The sequence below is a fragment of the Ailuropoda melanoleuca genome, chromosome X, assembly GCF_002007445.2.
Source record: "Ailuropoda melanoleuca isolate Jingjing chromosome X, ASM200744v2, whole genome shotgun sequence".
Classification (NCBI taxonomy): domain Eukaryota; kingdom Metazoa; phylum Chordata; class Mammalia; order Carnivora; family Ursidae; genus Ailuropoda; species Ailuropoda melanoleuca.
Window position 1 is genome coordinate 43,953,682 of NC_048238.1, and position 15,554 is coordinate 43,969,235.

Sequence of the window (15,554 nt, forward strand, 5' to 3'; positions counted from 1 at the left end):
GCCGGGGGGGGCGCNATACCCTACTCTAAGATTCAGCTTAGAAAGAACTATACATTCATTCAAATCAACAAAAGTTCAGTGTCATCTGTGCTGTGCAACACTATGGACAGCAATGATTCAGACCATTGTCACTCTTGAGCCGCTTTTGGTCTGGTGAGGAAGAATGATAACGACATGAAGGATCTCAGAGGATGTGATCAAGGGCACGTTTTGTGAGGGATGGGTCTTTTAAGCCTATCTCACAAGAGTGACGAAATCATCAGGGAGGCTGGGGGAAGCACCTTTGGTGGGGGTGGGGGGAGGCACAGGTAAAATACGGAACCGGAAAATTACACACAGGCCTTCTCAGGGAACAGTGAGTGGGTGGTCGAAGTGTGGGCGAGGAATGAGGATGAGGAGATCGACTGGGGCCACGTGGTGGAGGACCTCCAATGTCAAGGCAAGAAGTTTGCGTTCGTTTCTGTAGGTGGCAGAGAACAGCTTACTGTGTGTCTGGCAGGAGGCAGGCATTTCACATGCATCTGTTAACAATTTCCCTGCAAGATTATTATCCCTATTTTACAGGTGAAAGACCAGGCTCTGAGGGGCTAGGTGATTTGCCAAGGGCAACAGGGTCAGGTCTGTGATTGAGCCAGGATTTGAGTGCTAACAGCTAAGCTTTGGGAAGACAAAACCAGCATCAAGTTGAAGGTGGGAGAACGGGGAGCAACCAAAGGCAGTCCAGCTTGGCCCACCAAGGAAGAAACAAACAAGCAAAATGCTTATTGGATTTCATTCTGGTCCTTCTGGATCTAAGCTCTTCAAAAGCTCAGGTTGGGTCCTCGAGGAGGCATCAAATGGTTAGATGGCCCCAGCTGCTTCTTCCACTTGAATGTGCATATGAAGACAAAAACCGAGACATTGGTCCAAGCTGCTAGAGAGGGGCCACCCAAACCATTCCCTCTTAGAGGCTATTCCAGACTCTAAGAAGGCACCAAAAAATGTTTACTGACTGCTGCTTCTGGGGACCCTGCTGACCCTAACCAAGAGCCAATGCTCTGCCCCATTCCTCCTGGACTCTGCCAGGACATAATTGGCGGGGCTGGAAACATGTTCATTTCCTAGGGAGGCAGGTTGGGGGACTGGAGAGTGACCTGGCCTCAGAGTCAGGAACCCCTGTCCTGACTTGCTGTGTGGCCTTGGAAAAGACCCCTCCCTTCTCTGGACTTGTCCCCTCCCATGTAAACTGAAGAGAATCCAGCTATTTGTTACCTGACAACCTAATTAGATACATGAAAGAGCTCTTATAATGGATCTAGCCCCTGGCTTCCTGGCCCAGGTCACCCACACGCCCCCCCTACCCTCAAGGGCAGAAACATGGCTCAAGGCCCTGCGCTGTGGGGGGGTGGAGGGCCCCCAGGCGTAGCCAGGCCAGCCAAGAAAGGGTAAGCATAGAGGGCACAAGAGCAGAAGGAAGTCTCCAACCTGTGAAAGGAAGAGCAGGGAACTAACTTCCCGAGTACCTACTCCATGCTGTCTGCTTGACATTTGTCACCGCCTGTCATCATCGTGACTTCATGTGGCAATGGCACATCACCTCCAGTTTTAAACCAAGAAAACCGAGACTGAGAGGGTGCTTTTCCCAAGTGTGCGTGCCTCAGTAGGGAAAACCCCAGGATTTGAACTGGATCAGCTCCAAAGCCCACACCCTTGCTGCTGTCACACAGGCAGTTAATGAGCTGAGATGGGGAAACCTCCCTCCTCCCCCACCTCCCACCCAACCAAGGCATGTCACCCACCCAGGTGCCTGAGCTGCTACCCTTAGTTCCTCACCTCCCTGGGCTTAAGGCCTCTCTCTCCATGGGCTCCACCCGGGGGAGGCGGCATAAGTAGGAGGCAGAGGCGGGAGGTGATCACAAGGTCTTTTATGAGGCATCAAATATACATTCTTATATACAAGGAGGAAAAAAAGACAATGCCTGAACCCCAGCTCCTCTCTGTACAGCCCCTCCGGCTGCTGCCCTCCCCCGCCCCCAAGCCCCTGGGTCCCGGACCTCCATACAGCCAGGGTCTATCTGTCTGTACTGCAGCCCATGGTAGGGGGGGTAGGGAGGAAGGAGCTGAGAAAGGAGCTGGGTATGTGGGGCAAGAAGAGGAGCTGGGGCTTGTAAAAAATATATTTATAATAAATAAACAGGGCTGTAAAGGAGCTGGAGGGGCAGCAGAGATTTTGACGGACAGAAGGACTCAGGCATCCTGGCTCCCAGCCCCCACTCTGATGGCTTCAATCTGCCTCAGGAAGGACATCATGGGCTTATGATGGCCCTCTGGGAGCCTCTCTCCCCAGGGCTGGTGCTGGGTGCCGTGCCCCAGCGAGGTGTGTGTGGGCAAGATCTGTAAAGTGCATTGTCTTCAGTGGTAGGTGGGGTAGGTATAAGGGAATGGGGGGGCATGCAATATGGGTGAGGGAGGGCAGTGCCCTTCTCATCCCAGACCGGAGGCCCCCCCCCAAACCTGTCTGAATTTTGATCAGGATAAGAACGTTGCTGTGAGAGGCAAGGTCCTGAAGCTGAAGAGGTCTGGGCTGGGACCCACTGGAGAGAGGACAGAGGCTGGCTCCGAAGGAGAAGCTCTGTCTCTTTGGGGGGCCAGCATTAGTGGGGGCCCACTCACTGAGGGCACCGACAGCCCTGTTCCTCTGGCAGGTAGAGAGACACATGGAGGAATTTGGCCAGGCCCTGAGGTCTGAGAGAGGGCCGAGCCAGCTGACTTTTGGCCACAACGGTACAGAGCTCCCTCAGAGCCCTGCGTGGCTAGAGGCACTCTGGGGAAGCCTTCAGCCTCACCACTCCTGACACCTGCCTGCCCTTCTCTACCAGCCAGAGCTGACAGGGAGCCCACACTGGCCCAGAGGTCTGAGGCCACCTCCGGGAGCGGGGGTGGGAGATGGATGGAGAGAGGACCAAAAAAAAAAAAAAAAAAAAANAAGGATGAGGATCTCTAAAAGGTCCTCACTACTCCCCAGAGCTTGAGAGCCCTGCATCCGGGCTTCAAGCGGGAAGTATCTTTGAATCTGGAAGGAAACTGCACGGCGACTGTTGAGGGTTAGAGGAAGGGTTCTAAGGCAGGGAAGAAGTGGGGAGAAGGACATCTCTATGTGTATATATATTTTAGAAAAACTGGGGAATCTCTTGTGGATTCCCCAGACCTCCCTGGGCCCCAGCTCGCTCCCTCTGTTCATCAGACCACGGTGCTGATCCGGCTGGGCTTGGCCTTGGGGTTCGCACTGGGTGGGTTGGCCGTGCCAGGGGGCCCAGAGGCGTGCAGTGGGCCATGGGGGGAGGTGGGCGGCAGGGGCGAGTGTGGGGTATGGGGTGAGGGTGGGGGCAGGGGTGGGTAGGAAGGGTGGGGTGGGATGGGTGAGTGAGGGGACAAGGGTGACTGTGGGTGGTGAGGGTGGGAATAGGAGCCTCCTGGTGGCCGGGATCCAGGGCCCCCAGTGGCCCCCGATGCTGGCATCATCTGTGGGTGGTGGCTGAAGATGAAGTGCTTAGGGCCCTGTTTGTGGGCTGGAGGGTGCTGGGGGGCAGGACTGTACAGGGGTAGTGGGGATGTGGGCTGGTGCAGGGGGTGGCGGCCATGTGGAGCAAACTGAGGGTGTCCTCCAGCTCCCCGTCTGGGGGCCCTGCCTGGCCGGCCCAAGGTATAGTGCTGGGGGCCTGGGACTGGGCCGTGGGCATGGAAGTGGCGATGTGGCCCCACGGGTGGGGCTGAGGCAGGGGGCGGTGGAATGGAGCCCAGCTGGGGCAGGGGTGGGGGCTGCTGAGGAGGACCGTGGTGGTGGTGGTGGTGGTGGTGGGTGGAAGAAGCAGATGAAGAGGAGGCAGAAGCCTGGCCTGTTGGCGGTGGTGGCATCTGGAAGGGCCCCTTGCCCCGCTTGCTTCCAAACAGGGAGCCCAGGAAGGATGAGGAGTTGGAGACGGGCCTCTGGCTCTTGTACTCCTCTGGCGGTGGGGGTGGGGGCGGAGGTGGCATCCTCTGGTGAGGGCGTGGACTGCTAATAACAGACCCCTGGAAGCGGGGAGGGAGGGAAAGTCAGGCCAGTCTAGACTTCCTAAACCCCCAACCCAAAACTCCACCCGGTCCCTGAGGGCTGGAGTTGGGGAGACAGGAACGCCGAGGGCATAATGAAAACCAGTAACAGTCCTGTACTTTGTACATGGAGCTCCCCAGCTTGCGGAGCTCTGCTGTCACATCCACTATCTCATCTGAGCCTCCGCCAGGAGAGGAAGAATCAGTAGGACCTCCTCCTCATCCCCATTTTGCAGGCAGGGAGAATGTTAGGCCCTGAGACACAGAGTGACTTGCTCCAGCTCAAAGAGCAGGACTTGGAGGTGAGAGCTTCTCACGGTCCAACTCCAAGGGCATCTCTACTCAGAGTTGGCCCTGGGGTTGAGAGGGGCTAGGGAGAGTGGAAGACAGACTGAGAGACAGGCAGAGTGAGGACAGAGTTGAGGACAGATGGAGAGAGTGGTTGGCTGGGAGAGGCAGCCTCAAGGTTCCCATCAGGGAAGAGGGGAAAGCAACAGGTCCCCTCCTCCTCTGGGGCTCCATGGCAGGGCAGGGCTCATGCAGAGGGCGAGTGGGGCAGGAGCTGGCACTTACTTCGATGGTGCTGTCCAGCGATCCCACGCTGTTACGCCGCCCCCGCTTCCCTGCACCCACAAGCAAGGAGCCCAGCGTCAGAGCAGCAACCCCCCCTCCCCACCCTGCTGGGCTCCAGAGCTGGGTACCAGGCCTGGGCCCCTCCCGGGGACAGACACCCCTATTCCCTTTCCCCCGTTGAAGAGGGGAAGGTGGGGAGGAGGAGAGGTGAAGAAGGAGGCATGAGAGGAGGAAAAGATGGAGAATGAGGAGAGGTGGTGCTGGAGAGATAGAAGAGGAAAGAGAGGAGGAGAGGTGGAGCAGTGAGAGAGAGAGGGGCTAAGACTGTGGCCCCACTTCACACTCCCTGGCCCAGACTCTGGGCTCCACCTGGTCTGACCTGGCTCCCAGGCCCCCTGCAGTGTGGCGCTGAGGGCTCTGGATAGAGGCAGGGTGTGTGCATGTGTGGCGGGTGCAGAGAAGGCTAGCGGTCAGTGATAGGAGGCAGAGAGGACACCCAGTCCCACATCTCCCCAGCCAGGGCGGGGGCCCCGAACACTTGCCTGCGTCAGAGAGGTCTCGCAGGGAACTGCTGAGCGCACCCCGTTTGAGCCCATCGCCTGCCCCATATGTGTCCTCCAGGCTGCTGCGGGCCAGCGTGCCATTCACTGAGTCCTTGGCCCCGCCGGGCTGTGAGGCGTTAGGCCGCATCATACCTTTCTGCTTCTCTAGCTCCGCTGGGTGGTAGTGGGGAAGACAGGGTGAGAAGGTCAAGGACAGAAGTGAAAGGCCACCTGACTCCATGAACCCAGCCCTCCACGAACCTCCCCCATCCTTGCCCGCTCTCTCCCCAGGCCTCCTGCTTTGCCCTCTGGACAGGCAGCATGCTCCCCCCAAACCTCAGCTCCATCTCTGAAGCCCCCCACACAGCGCCCAGCCCTGTTTTGCACCATCTCCTCTGGCTAGGTTTTCCCTCTCCAGTGCCTGCTCCTCCCCCCTTCCTCTCGCCCTTCTTGCTCCTGGCTCCCCTGCCCACTCTCAGTCTGGTCTCCCAAACCACCCCTGCCCTTCAAAACAGAGCTTCACAGCTGCTGGTCACAGCAGGGGCAGGAAGGCCCTTCTGGATTATGGCAAAGGGCAATCATTCCAAAGTCCGCTCAGTTCTCAGATATCTTGCTCCAGAGCAGAGGGCTCCTGGAAGGACAGGAGCAGGAAACCAACAGGAATAGAAGCCTTTATTATGTGCCAGCAGTGTGCTGGGAGCTGTGCGTACTTGACCTCGCTCAATCTCACAACAGTTCAGAGGTAAGTATTATCATCCACGTTTTTCAGAGGAAGAAACTGAGAACCTGAGAAGTCATAGAGCTTGCCCAGGGTCATACAACTGGAAATGGGGAGCTGAGATTCTGGAAGCAGGTCTGCCTGAGTCCAAAGCCTGCATTCTCTAGCCTCTTTACACCCCCACCTCCCTGAGGAGGTCACGGAGACTTCTAGCGCCTTTCCCGTCATCTTGGTGTGCTCACCCCTCTCTGAATATCCCCTGGGTCTCAAGGATCTGGTGAACTGAAATGTGTGACCCTGCCTTGCTGAGGAGTAGCGTCGACCCTGGAACCATGAAGAGCTCACCAAGCAGCTGTCCACTGCCTCAGTTTCTCTCTCTGTGTCTGCCTGCCTCTTTCTCCTCAACACCATGTTACTTAACTGTGACTGCTTAGCCTGGAGAAGAGAAAACTTGGAGGGCATCGAGTGGAATGAGATGTAATCACTATTTCCCATTATATATGCTGAAAATTACTTGATGTGGCCTCTGGGGGCCAGAAGGATGGGTGAGGGGGACTCAGCTCAGAAACTGGAATGTGGGAAGAGAACATCTCGTCTACCTTACCTCATCGAATCTCCACAGCTGTGTGAAGGAGATTTCATCTTCCAATGTCATGTATGAAGAAATTGGGGCTCGGGGTGTCAGGCAACTTGCCCCAGTTTACCTAAATAGTAAGTAGCAAACCTGGGATCTGAAACTAGAGTCCCACCTCCAGAACCCCGATTCTTCTCCCTGCTGCCTTTCAACAGAAGGAAGAGTTGGTTCATAATTAGGGCTTGGAGCAATAATCTGCTGTTCAGAGGTAATGAGCCCCTCGTCACTGAAGGTGTTCAAGCAGAGGCTGAAAGGTTCCTAGGATGAGGGCAGGAAGGCTGGACAAGCTAACCCTCAACCCTGAGATTCTCAGAGGACAGGATTCTTGGTGTTTGCAGGGTGCTGTGTCAGGAAAAGGAGAAAGAGGCGCCGCTGGGCTACTCACACTCCACGCGGTATTTCTCCATCTCCTGCACCTCAGCAATGGACTCGCGCAAGTCAGACGTGAAGCGCAGCCGGTCCTGGAGGCTGGGGGCATTGAAGATGATGAGGACTTTGCGTTCCCCGCCGGGTACTGCGGACAGCAGCTTGATCCCAAACTGGTAGTCTGTGGGGAAGGGGGAGGTCGGGCACCTCTGTCAGGACTGAAGCGATGTGGCTCAGACGTGAATTGATTTTTCTACCGTCCAACTCTGATCCAGCCTCCTCTCTGCTCAAGCATCTTTAGTGGCTCCCCTTTGCCCCCCCAAAGTCCCCAAACTCCTGGTAGTCATGGTCCCGTTACTCCCTATACTCCAGATATGAAAGCAAGCTGAAGTCTAGCTGCTCTCTCAAACTCCTTCCTTCACACCTCTGCCTCTACTCACATTGCTTCTGCTGCCACCCAACAAAGCACCTGTGGCTCAGTCCTTCAGAGCACAGAGTGATCACCATCTCTTCGGCCCACCAGAAAACATACACACCACGGTTCTCTGCCAGACCACAAGCTCCCCAGGGCACAGACCCAAATTACACTTCACTCTGGCCTGCTCTGCATCCCGGGACCAAGTCGGTGCTTTGGAGACCTCAGTCCCATTGTAAAGCCTCCAAAAAACTGGAGGTTGCTATGGATGAAGGATGAGCACGGGGGCCATGGCATAGACTTTTGGGATGCTGGGATCCAAGAAGGGACTCACATGAATTCTGGAAGAGCTGCATGTGCATTTCCACGAGAGGAAAGGACTGACGAAAGCTGTATGTCACCAAGATCTTCTTCTTCTGGAAAATTTTGGTGACCTTTGGCAGGGGGTGGGAAAAAAGACAAGAGGCAGGGCTTGGGGTGGGGACTTTCCACATGACACCTCTTTCTCATAGCCACCCTCCCCTCCCACCACCACTAGCGGACATATACACACAAACACACATACCCATGAGTTGGGAAGAACTGAAGCTTGAGGAGAACAGGAGAGACGGGAGAAAATGCAAGTTCCTGATGTAATGACGACGCACAACAGGCATTTACGATTTTTATAGGAAGTAACTGAATGCTGTTCTCTCCAGAAAGCCTGTTCTAACACTTCACACAGACTCCTCCACCCCGCCCCCTTCTCCAAGCTTCCAGAGCGCTGCTCCAAGTGCCTTTCACCATGACGCTTTAGGTGAGCACACTGAGGGTGTGGTCGCCCCCTGCTGGACCAGGAGCGCCAAGAGGAGTCTGGTTTTCCTGTCTCTTGCCCATCCGTGAAGAACCCAGCAAACAATGGCAAATGCCAATGAACCCACGTCTAGAGTTAACTTGTCTTCCTCTCAATAGCCCAAGGTCTTTACCAAGTACTTGGGAACTCTGGATTCAACCACCATAGGCTTGTGAACATCTCGGACAGTCTACAAGTGGTGTTTAAAAGCAAAGTATTTCATTTCAATGAAATGGTTATGCAGAGCTTTTTTTTTTTTAGTCCTTCGGACTGTGAGCTCCCAAGAACAAGGACTGAGTCTCACTCATCTCTGTGAACCCAGTGCCTAGCATGGGGCTGGACACACACAGGCGTCTGTGCGTGACAGGTGGTGAGACATTTACTCAGCCTCTGTGTGGACCAGGCACTCCTCTGGGTTAGGCTATTCCACATCTGACTTCTTAACTCCATCCTCATGACAACCCATGAGATAGGGATTAGCCCCACCTCACAGAGGAGGAAATTAAGCCTTAGAGAAGGCATCAGAGGGGCTTCATCTAAAGCGGCAATGCTCATCTAGGGGTGACTTTGAACCCCAGGGGACATCTAGCAACGTCTGGAAACAGTTTTGGTTGAAGGATTGCTACTGGTATCTAGTAGGTCGAGACCGGGGATGCTGCTAAATGTCCTCCAGTGCATAAGACAGCCCCACGACGAAGAGTTACCCCGCCCCAAATGTCAACAGTGTTGAGATTGAGAAATCCTGTTCTAAAGAAGAGAAGACCATGGGGGTCGGGGGAGGGCGCAGGTCACTGTCCTCAAATCCCTGAGGAGCCGTCTCAGCACAGGAGAGCACTTGTTCTTTCTGATTGCAAGGGCCCAGGGAAGATGGTTAGAGGAAATCCATTGGGAGATAGTTTCTATCAGTCAGTGCTGTCTAACCAGGAAACTGGCTGCCTTGGAGGAGGGCGGCCTTCTATCTCCACAGTCATGCAAGCAGGGGGCCATGCAAGAAATGGGTTCTTGCCCTGGGTAAGAGGTTGGATGGGAGACCCTGAAATTCTCTTCCCACCAGCTGGGTCCTTAGGAGTCCCAGCTCTAAAAGATGCATATCTACAATGGTGATGAGCTTGGTTTTAAGAATCACTTCAAGCACCCTGACCACCCGAAGGTTTCAGAGTGACCCCAGGGTCACAGGTTCATCTCCTTCCAGCCAACACTCTGGGCTACGGAGGTGGATGGGGACTTCTACCGCTTCCTAGGTTGTAGGTCTGTCAACTCCCCTGGTCCTCACATTTTCTCCCCCTGTGCAGCCGTCACTACCTCCAAATGGATCCGAAAGAGAAAAGAGGGGCGGGGGGGGCTGTGCCTTATCTCAGACTGCAGAGATCCCATGGCAAAGCACCTCACCCACCACACCTCCACCCGCCAACATTAACGTGGTTCACCCCGGAGCCAGGGTCCAAGCTCACCATCCCCACTTCATTTCCTCCCCCTGCTAGTGCTCATACCACAAGGAGATCGTTGAAGAGGAAGACTTCCCGTTGATGCAACCCGAGCCGCTGGGGGCGGTTTGGATCTGGTACCTCATAGAGTTGACAGCAGCAAACCAGTCGACGGTGGGGAAGAGACAAGACCTAGGCAGGCATGAAGAAATGGGTGTCAGCAAGGCTAGCACGCCAGCTTCGGGCCTCCGGCACTTTATCGTTCAACCTCAAGAGGAAGTCTACCTCTGATACATATCACTGTCACTCTGACACGAGCAGTCTGAGCAACAGAGGCCTTGGCTTGCCTTGGTCCTTAGAGCTCTGTCTATCTGGAGTGCCTTTCTTGCCCAGTTCCATATTCCACTCTTCCTCCAAACCCCAGTTCTAGTGACAGAAATGGCCTCTCCTTCCTTTCTGCTCCCTTAGACTGAATATAAGGCAGAAGCGTGGTGCTGTCTGACACCCCACACTCCCAGTCTGTGAATGCCTCCAAGGACGGAGACTGTCTGATTCACATCTGGGTCCCGACTCCCTTGTGAAATGCTGGGCTCTGTGGAAAGGCATCTGTAAATGTTTGTTGACTACATGACGAGGGCGTGGTCTTGGTTTTGGTTATCAGCTAACCATTAGCTTGGTTCCTCACCTGGGATGGAAAGGCAAAATCACAGGTGGGGAGGATGTGTGTTAGATGCATTCCCCTAAGAGCGTCTCACTCTGCACCACGACCCCTGAGGAATGCATTATCGCCCACTCCATTCAGCAGGATGGGGGGAGCCTGGGGCTCAGAGAGGGGTACCTATCACTCAGTGGCAGAAGCCGACCCAAACCCTGTCCCCTCTGCAGCCTCCTAAGGCACTTACCGGTTTCTTGCCCACAATCATGCGCTCCACGGCCTGCACCTGGGACACATGGTCATCATTGGTTCGCAGTTCGCGCCCCTGGATACGCTGATAGATGCCCACCAGGAGGTCTCGGGGGATGTCTTCACCATTGTCAACCCCTGGGGAGGGGAGCAACACAGGGATATATTGCATACATGTGGGGAGTGCGTGGCAGGGGTTCTGCACAACATCCCACACCTAGGCAGGAGTGCAAACAGTGACCAGGACTGGAGAGAGTGGGCACCCTCAGTCCCTTGGTCAGGATTGGGCCAGAAAGGCATCCTTTGCTAAGCAACTGGATAGCCAGTTGCTTTCTTTCCCAGTGTGGGGATTTTTTCTAAGCAACTCAGAGTACACTGTGATGAAAATAATCAGATCCTTTTTTCCTTTCTAACTAGCAAAAATAATGTTAAATGATATACCCAGTGTTAATAAAAGGGCAGGGAAGCGGGCACGTATATTAACATAACTGTTTCGGAAGGTAACTTGGCAAAAACCTAAATATTCCGTGATTCTTTTTCTAGGAATCTGCTCTAAAGAATTACTCAGAAATACGTGCAAAGATACATGTACAAGTGCTACTTACAGGAAAACTTTGAAACAACGTAAGTTCTCACAATAGAGGCATAATTAACCAAAGCTGAGTGTACCCACTCAAAGTAATTTACAGCTATTCAAAACTTGATGTTTACCAAAAGCATGAGAAAATTCCTGTAGCAAGGTAAGTGGAAAGAGCAGGATAATCAGTTACATTCACGGCATGATCTTAACTGTGTAAAAAGTTATGTATGCATAGGGGAAAAAAGACTAGAAAACAGCAAAATATCTACCATGGTTGCCTCTAGGGGGCAGAATTCTGGATGATTAAACAGTTTTTTCTCATTTGCTGTATTTCTGAAATTTCTGGGTATGAGCAAGTATTCATTTCGTTTGCTTATTTATTTAATAATTGGAGGGGGAAAGATATACACAGATATAATACATACATACATGTATGCACATATACATATATATGTACGTATGCATGCACACATACACATATACATTCAGAGAGGAGGTACCTCCTCTCCAAACACACGCACATATAATGCACACACACGTGTATGTGCACATACACGCATGTATGTACCTATATACACATACACATATATGCACATGCATGTATGTGCGCGTGCACACACACACATACATACAGAGAGAGGAGGAGGGAAGGAGAGAGGATGGGAGGAATGAATGAATGAATGAATAAATGACTAATAGCAGGATTCTGGGAGACAGCTCCAGATGGCCCCTGGTCTAACTTCCTCCTCCCAAGTCTATCATCCTTCTCCACTCCTGACTGTCTGCTGAGTGAAACCCACTCACTCTTCCCTCTAAACCTTCTGCTAGAGAAAATGTTTTCTCCTTTGGAAATGCCACGCCTCCTCCTTGGACAGGTGCTAAGGGAACATCATTCATCACACTGCCTTTTTACCTCAGCTGCCAAGGAGCTTGAGCCCGGCAACCGTACAAAGCCCGCCGGTCAGCCAAGTTGTTTCATCTGTTTCTTTTTCCTCAATTCTATTTCTCTCTTTCATTTCTGTTTAAATAATCCTAACATCTGTGCCATTTTTAGTAGACTGCTCTTCAGTAAGAGGCTGGGGCCTTGATATCAATACAATAAAGAAAAAAAGGTCAAGGTGACACCTTTCACCTGGCACTCGAGGCCCTCATGTATTGATTCCCACTGACCTTCCCGACTGGATCATCCACCCCTTCTTGACTGTTCTCCCAACAACTTTTCCTACCTCTGTGCCTTTGTATTCTTACTGCTAGGTAAGCCTCCTCTATTGCTATCCTGTCATGTTATCCATGCCTTCTAGGACCACCTCAAAAAGGAAAATGCTACTTCCTCCAGGAAGTGTGTTGGAGGTGGGCTCTCCCTCCTCTGAGCTCTGACTGCACTTTTGGCCTGTCTAACATCATGATTCGCTTTTTCTCTTGCGTTGGGTAACTGATCCTGTAAGTCAGTCTGTCCCACAAACTGGGAGCTCTCTCGGGGCAGGGGCTATGGTGTCCTTTGTGCCCATCACAGGGTCTGGCACACGGGAGGCCCTCAGCATCAGCTGGCTGGCTGGCTGGTCAAGGGAATAAATGAATGTATGGATGGAGGAAAGGATACAGAGAATAATTAAATGAGCCTTTATGGGCATAAATAAAGACAAGAAGGAAAGAGGAAGTGACGCGTCAATGAGTGGATTCGTATAAGCTTGGTAAGAGCCAGGGCTTTTATCTCTCACGTTCACTGCTATAATAACCCCAGAACCCACTCAGTCAGTATTCAGTGCAGGAATGAGCAGATAGACAAACAACGTTTTGAGTGAATTAATAAGGGAATGTGGCAGCTTTGGCAGAAAATGAGAGAACATCACAGGTTCATTTCCAGGAAGCGTATGTGATCGCCCCCGCTCCTTCCCCAGCCCACCCCACCCTGCCCACTCTCCCTTCTAAGGTGAAGGACCAGACAAGCCGATAGGGAGGTCTGGGGTCACCTCTCAGGTTCTTGATGAAGTCATCTAGTTTCATCTTGCGTTCAGCCTTGACGCTGGGACTGTACATGTCGGTATTGAGGAGGATGATAGCAAAAGCAAGGATGAAGATGGTGTCTGGGTTTCGGAACTGGCGCACGAGGGCTGGGTTACATACACAGTACCGCTGGCTGTAGGGCAGGATCAGGGCCAAGGTCAGGCACCAGTAATCTTCACCTACCCACCATCCCCACCAAAACCCAGTCTGGTGTCCCCAACCCTCTCCCCCAAGAAATATTCCCAAGCCTTTTCGGCATGTCCTCTTTCTTCAGTTTCTCCAAGACTAGCGTGTAAAAATCACAACCATGACCTCTTATGGAGCTCTGCTAGGGGACGTAGGTACGTTGTGTCATATAATCCTATCACAATCCTGCAGGGTTGCTATTAGCAGCCCCATTTTACAGAGGAAATAATGAGGCAAAGCGAAGAGGTAACCTGCCCAAGGTAATAGAACTGGCAAATGGTGAAGACAAGATGAAAATCCAGATCTTTCTGACTATACGGCAAATCTTTCTCCCATTACGGGCAACAAGTTCTCAGCAATTCTTCTGTTTCTCTGCTACATACCCCGAAGTGGTAGAGCCAGGATATCTATCCAGGTCTGCCTGATTCCCAAAGCATTAACAGTAGAGGATAAGAGTCAAGGGCATCGGGTCATGGAGGCAAACACACTTAAGTTCAAATCCTGGCTCCACCTCTGCCTCGCTGTATGACCCCGAGCAAGTCACTTGACCTCTCTAAATGTCCGATTTCTTACCTGTAACATGGGAATAACAATAAAAGCACCTACCTCATAGGGTTGTTGTGAGTATTCGGCGAAATAGTCATGTAAAGTGCCTAGCTCAGCACCTGATACCTGGTGAGTACCCGACAAGTGTTAGCTGCAGCTGCTGTTGTTGTCACCTATTGGATGCCCACGTTCCAGAGGCTGAGCTAGATACTTTAGGCACACTACCTCTGATCCTCATAACTGCACAACTGCCTGGTAAGATAGGACTTATCACTTCCATTTTCTGGTGAGGAAAGTTTGAGGCTCAGAGAGATGACTTGGAGACACATACTACACTGTCCACCTCCCCCCAGCCCCGGAAGGGAGGCTTTGGGAGTGGGAGACAGGCACACCTGAAGGCTTCAATGAGTCGCTCCACTTTCTGGGCCTCGCCTTGAACCCGGATGTGGGATTGGAACTTCCGGAGTGCGTCATCCAAATCCATGGAGGAGAAGTCCATCTCATCCACCACACAGCTGCGAAACAAAGAAGTGGGTATGGCACTCTCAAATCCTCTGTAGAAAACCTCTGGCCAACCCTGACCTGCCGGAATGGACAAACGCCCCCATGGCCAGACTTCCAAAATCTGGACCCATGGCCCTAGCAAGTACTTAGGAGGATGGAATGTTTGAAATGGAATTCATCCCAGAAAAATCAAGGCCAGACACATGGTTACTAAGGGTCCTTCCATTGACCCACTCTTTTCAGAGACAGGAAAACTGAGGCCCAAAGCAGGTCAGAGGACAAGCAGGCCACCCAGAAGACTTTTAGGAATAGGGCCAAGAGAGATCAGACCTTTTTGAAGTACAGGGGTATGGGAGCAGGAAGGTCTCTTCATCCTGTTTTGTAAAGTTTATCAGAGCAAAAAGGACCAGCTGCCCACACCCTCCCTCCTGCCCTCCTTTTCCAGGAATCCCTGGCCCAGTCTGCCCCATCCTGGGGTCCTCACTCCAACACATCTCTGTTGAACTGCTTCTGCCGGTTCCCTAGGAATTCCCCTATCATCTGCCGGCTCAGGCCTTTCCGTTCCAGGATAAAGTGAGCCACTCCCACCGGTGTGTCTGACAGGAAGCCCCGCTCGATCAGATACTGGATGCCCTTCTCTGGCTTCCTGCAGAAAGAGGGGAGGTAGATGAGATGACTGTCCTCCAAGAACTCTGCCCTCTCTCCCACTGCTTGAACTAATTTGGGGCCCAACTGTAGCCTCAGAGAACCAAGGAAGTTGAATATATAATTTGGTCCAATCCCTCCACGGCACAGATGAGAAAACTGAGGCCCAAGGAGAGGAAACCACTTTCACAGAGCTTCCAATTTCCAAGGTATCCTCAACCCAACTTCCTCCTTCACAGGAACCACACTACAATGGAAAGAAAATTAAGATCTAATGAGAGGCTGCTCTATGCTGGGAGCTTCCATACTCCCAGCAGGCACAGAGGAGTCCTGGGAAAAGGCCTGAGCTCCAGGCTACACCCTTCTCTCCGGGTCACAGACCCTCAGAACAGGAAAGCAAAGAGGTTACTTTGTATGCATCCCATATTCCACCCAGACAAGGTATTACCCAGCCTCTGTGAGTGGTTCAACAGACAAAATACTCCTTGCTTTCCACAAGGCCAAATCCAGGTCTGAACTAGCCCATATTCAGAACCCCAGAGCTTTTGGACCCCAAGAGGCTGGAATTTGGAAGAGACTTTGGCACCACCAGAGTCTCAAGTCCATTGCT

General features: G+C 52.6%; 1 protein-coding gene across 5 annotated transcripts in view; it reads right to left on the reverse strand.

Moving 5' to 3' along the window:
• Positions 1 to 1,898: 1,898 nt before the first annotated feature.
• Positions 1,899 to 15,554, reverse strand: part of IQSEC2 (IQ motif and Sec7 domain ArfGEF 2) — a 76,567-nt gene continuing 62,911 nt past the window's right edge. For 4 of the 5 annotated variants that reach the window (XM_019807550.2, XM_019807549.2, XM_019807552.2 and 1 more), the window contains 10 exons: positions 14,784 to 14,945; positions 14,188 to 14,310; positions 13,030 to 13,196; positions 10,478 to 10,617; positions 9,642 to 9,767; positions 7,654 to 7,753; positions 6,924 to 7,085; positions 5,187 to 5,360; positions 4,645 to 4,694; positions 1,899 to 4,050 (listed from right to left, as the gene is read on the reverse strand). In XM_019807550.2, coding sequence (XP_019663109.1) covers positions 3,220 to 4,050; positions 4,645 to 4,694; positions 5,187 to 5,360; positions 6,924 to 7,085; positions 7,654 to 7,753; positions 9,642 to 9,767; positions 10,478 to 10,617; positions 13,030 to 13,196; positions 14,188 to 14,310; positions 14,784 to 14,945 — 2,035 coding nt within the window. In that variant the 3' untranslated portion in view covers positions 1,899 to 3,219. The remainder of the gene's footprint in view (positions 4,051 to 4,644; positions 4,695 to 5,186; positions 5,361 to 6,923; positions 7,086 to 7,653; positions 7,754 to 9,641; positions 9,768 to 10,477; positions 10,618 to 13,029; positions 13,197 to 14,187; positions 14,311 to 14,783; positions 14,946 to 15,554) is intronic. The other variant, XM_019807553.2, reaches the window with a different exon arrangement.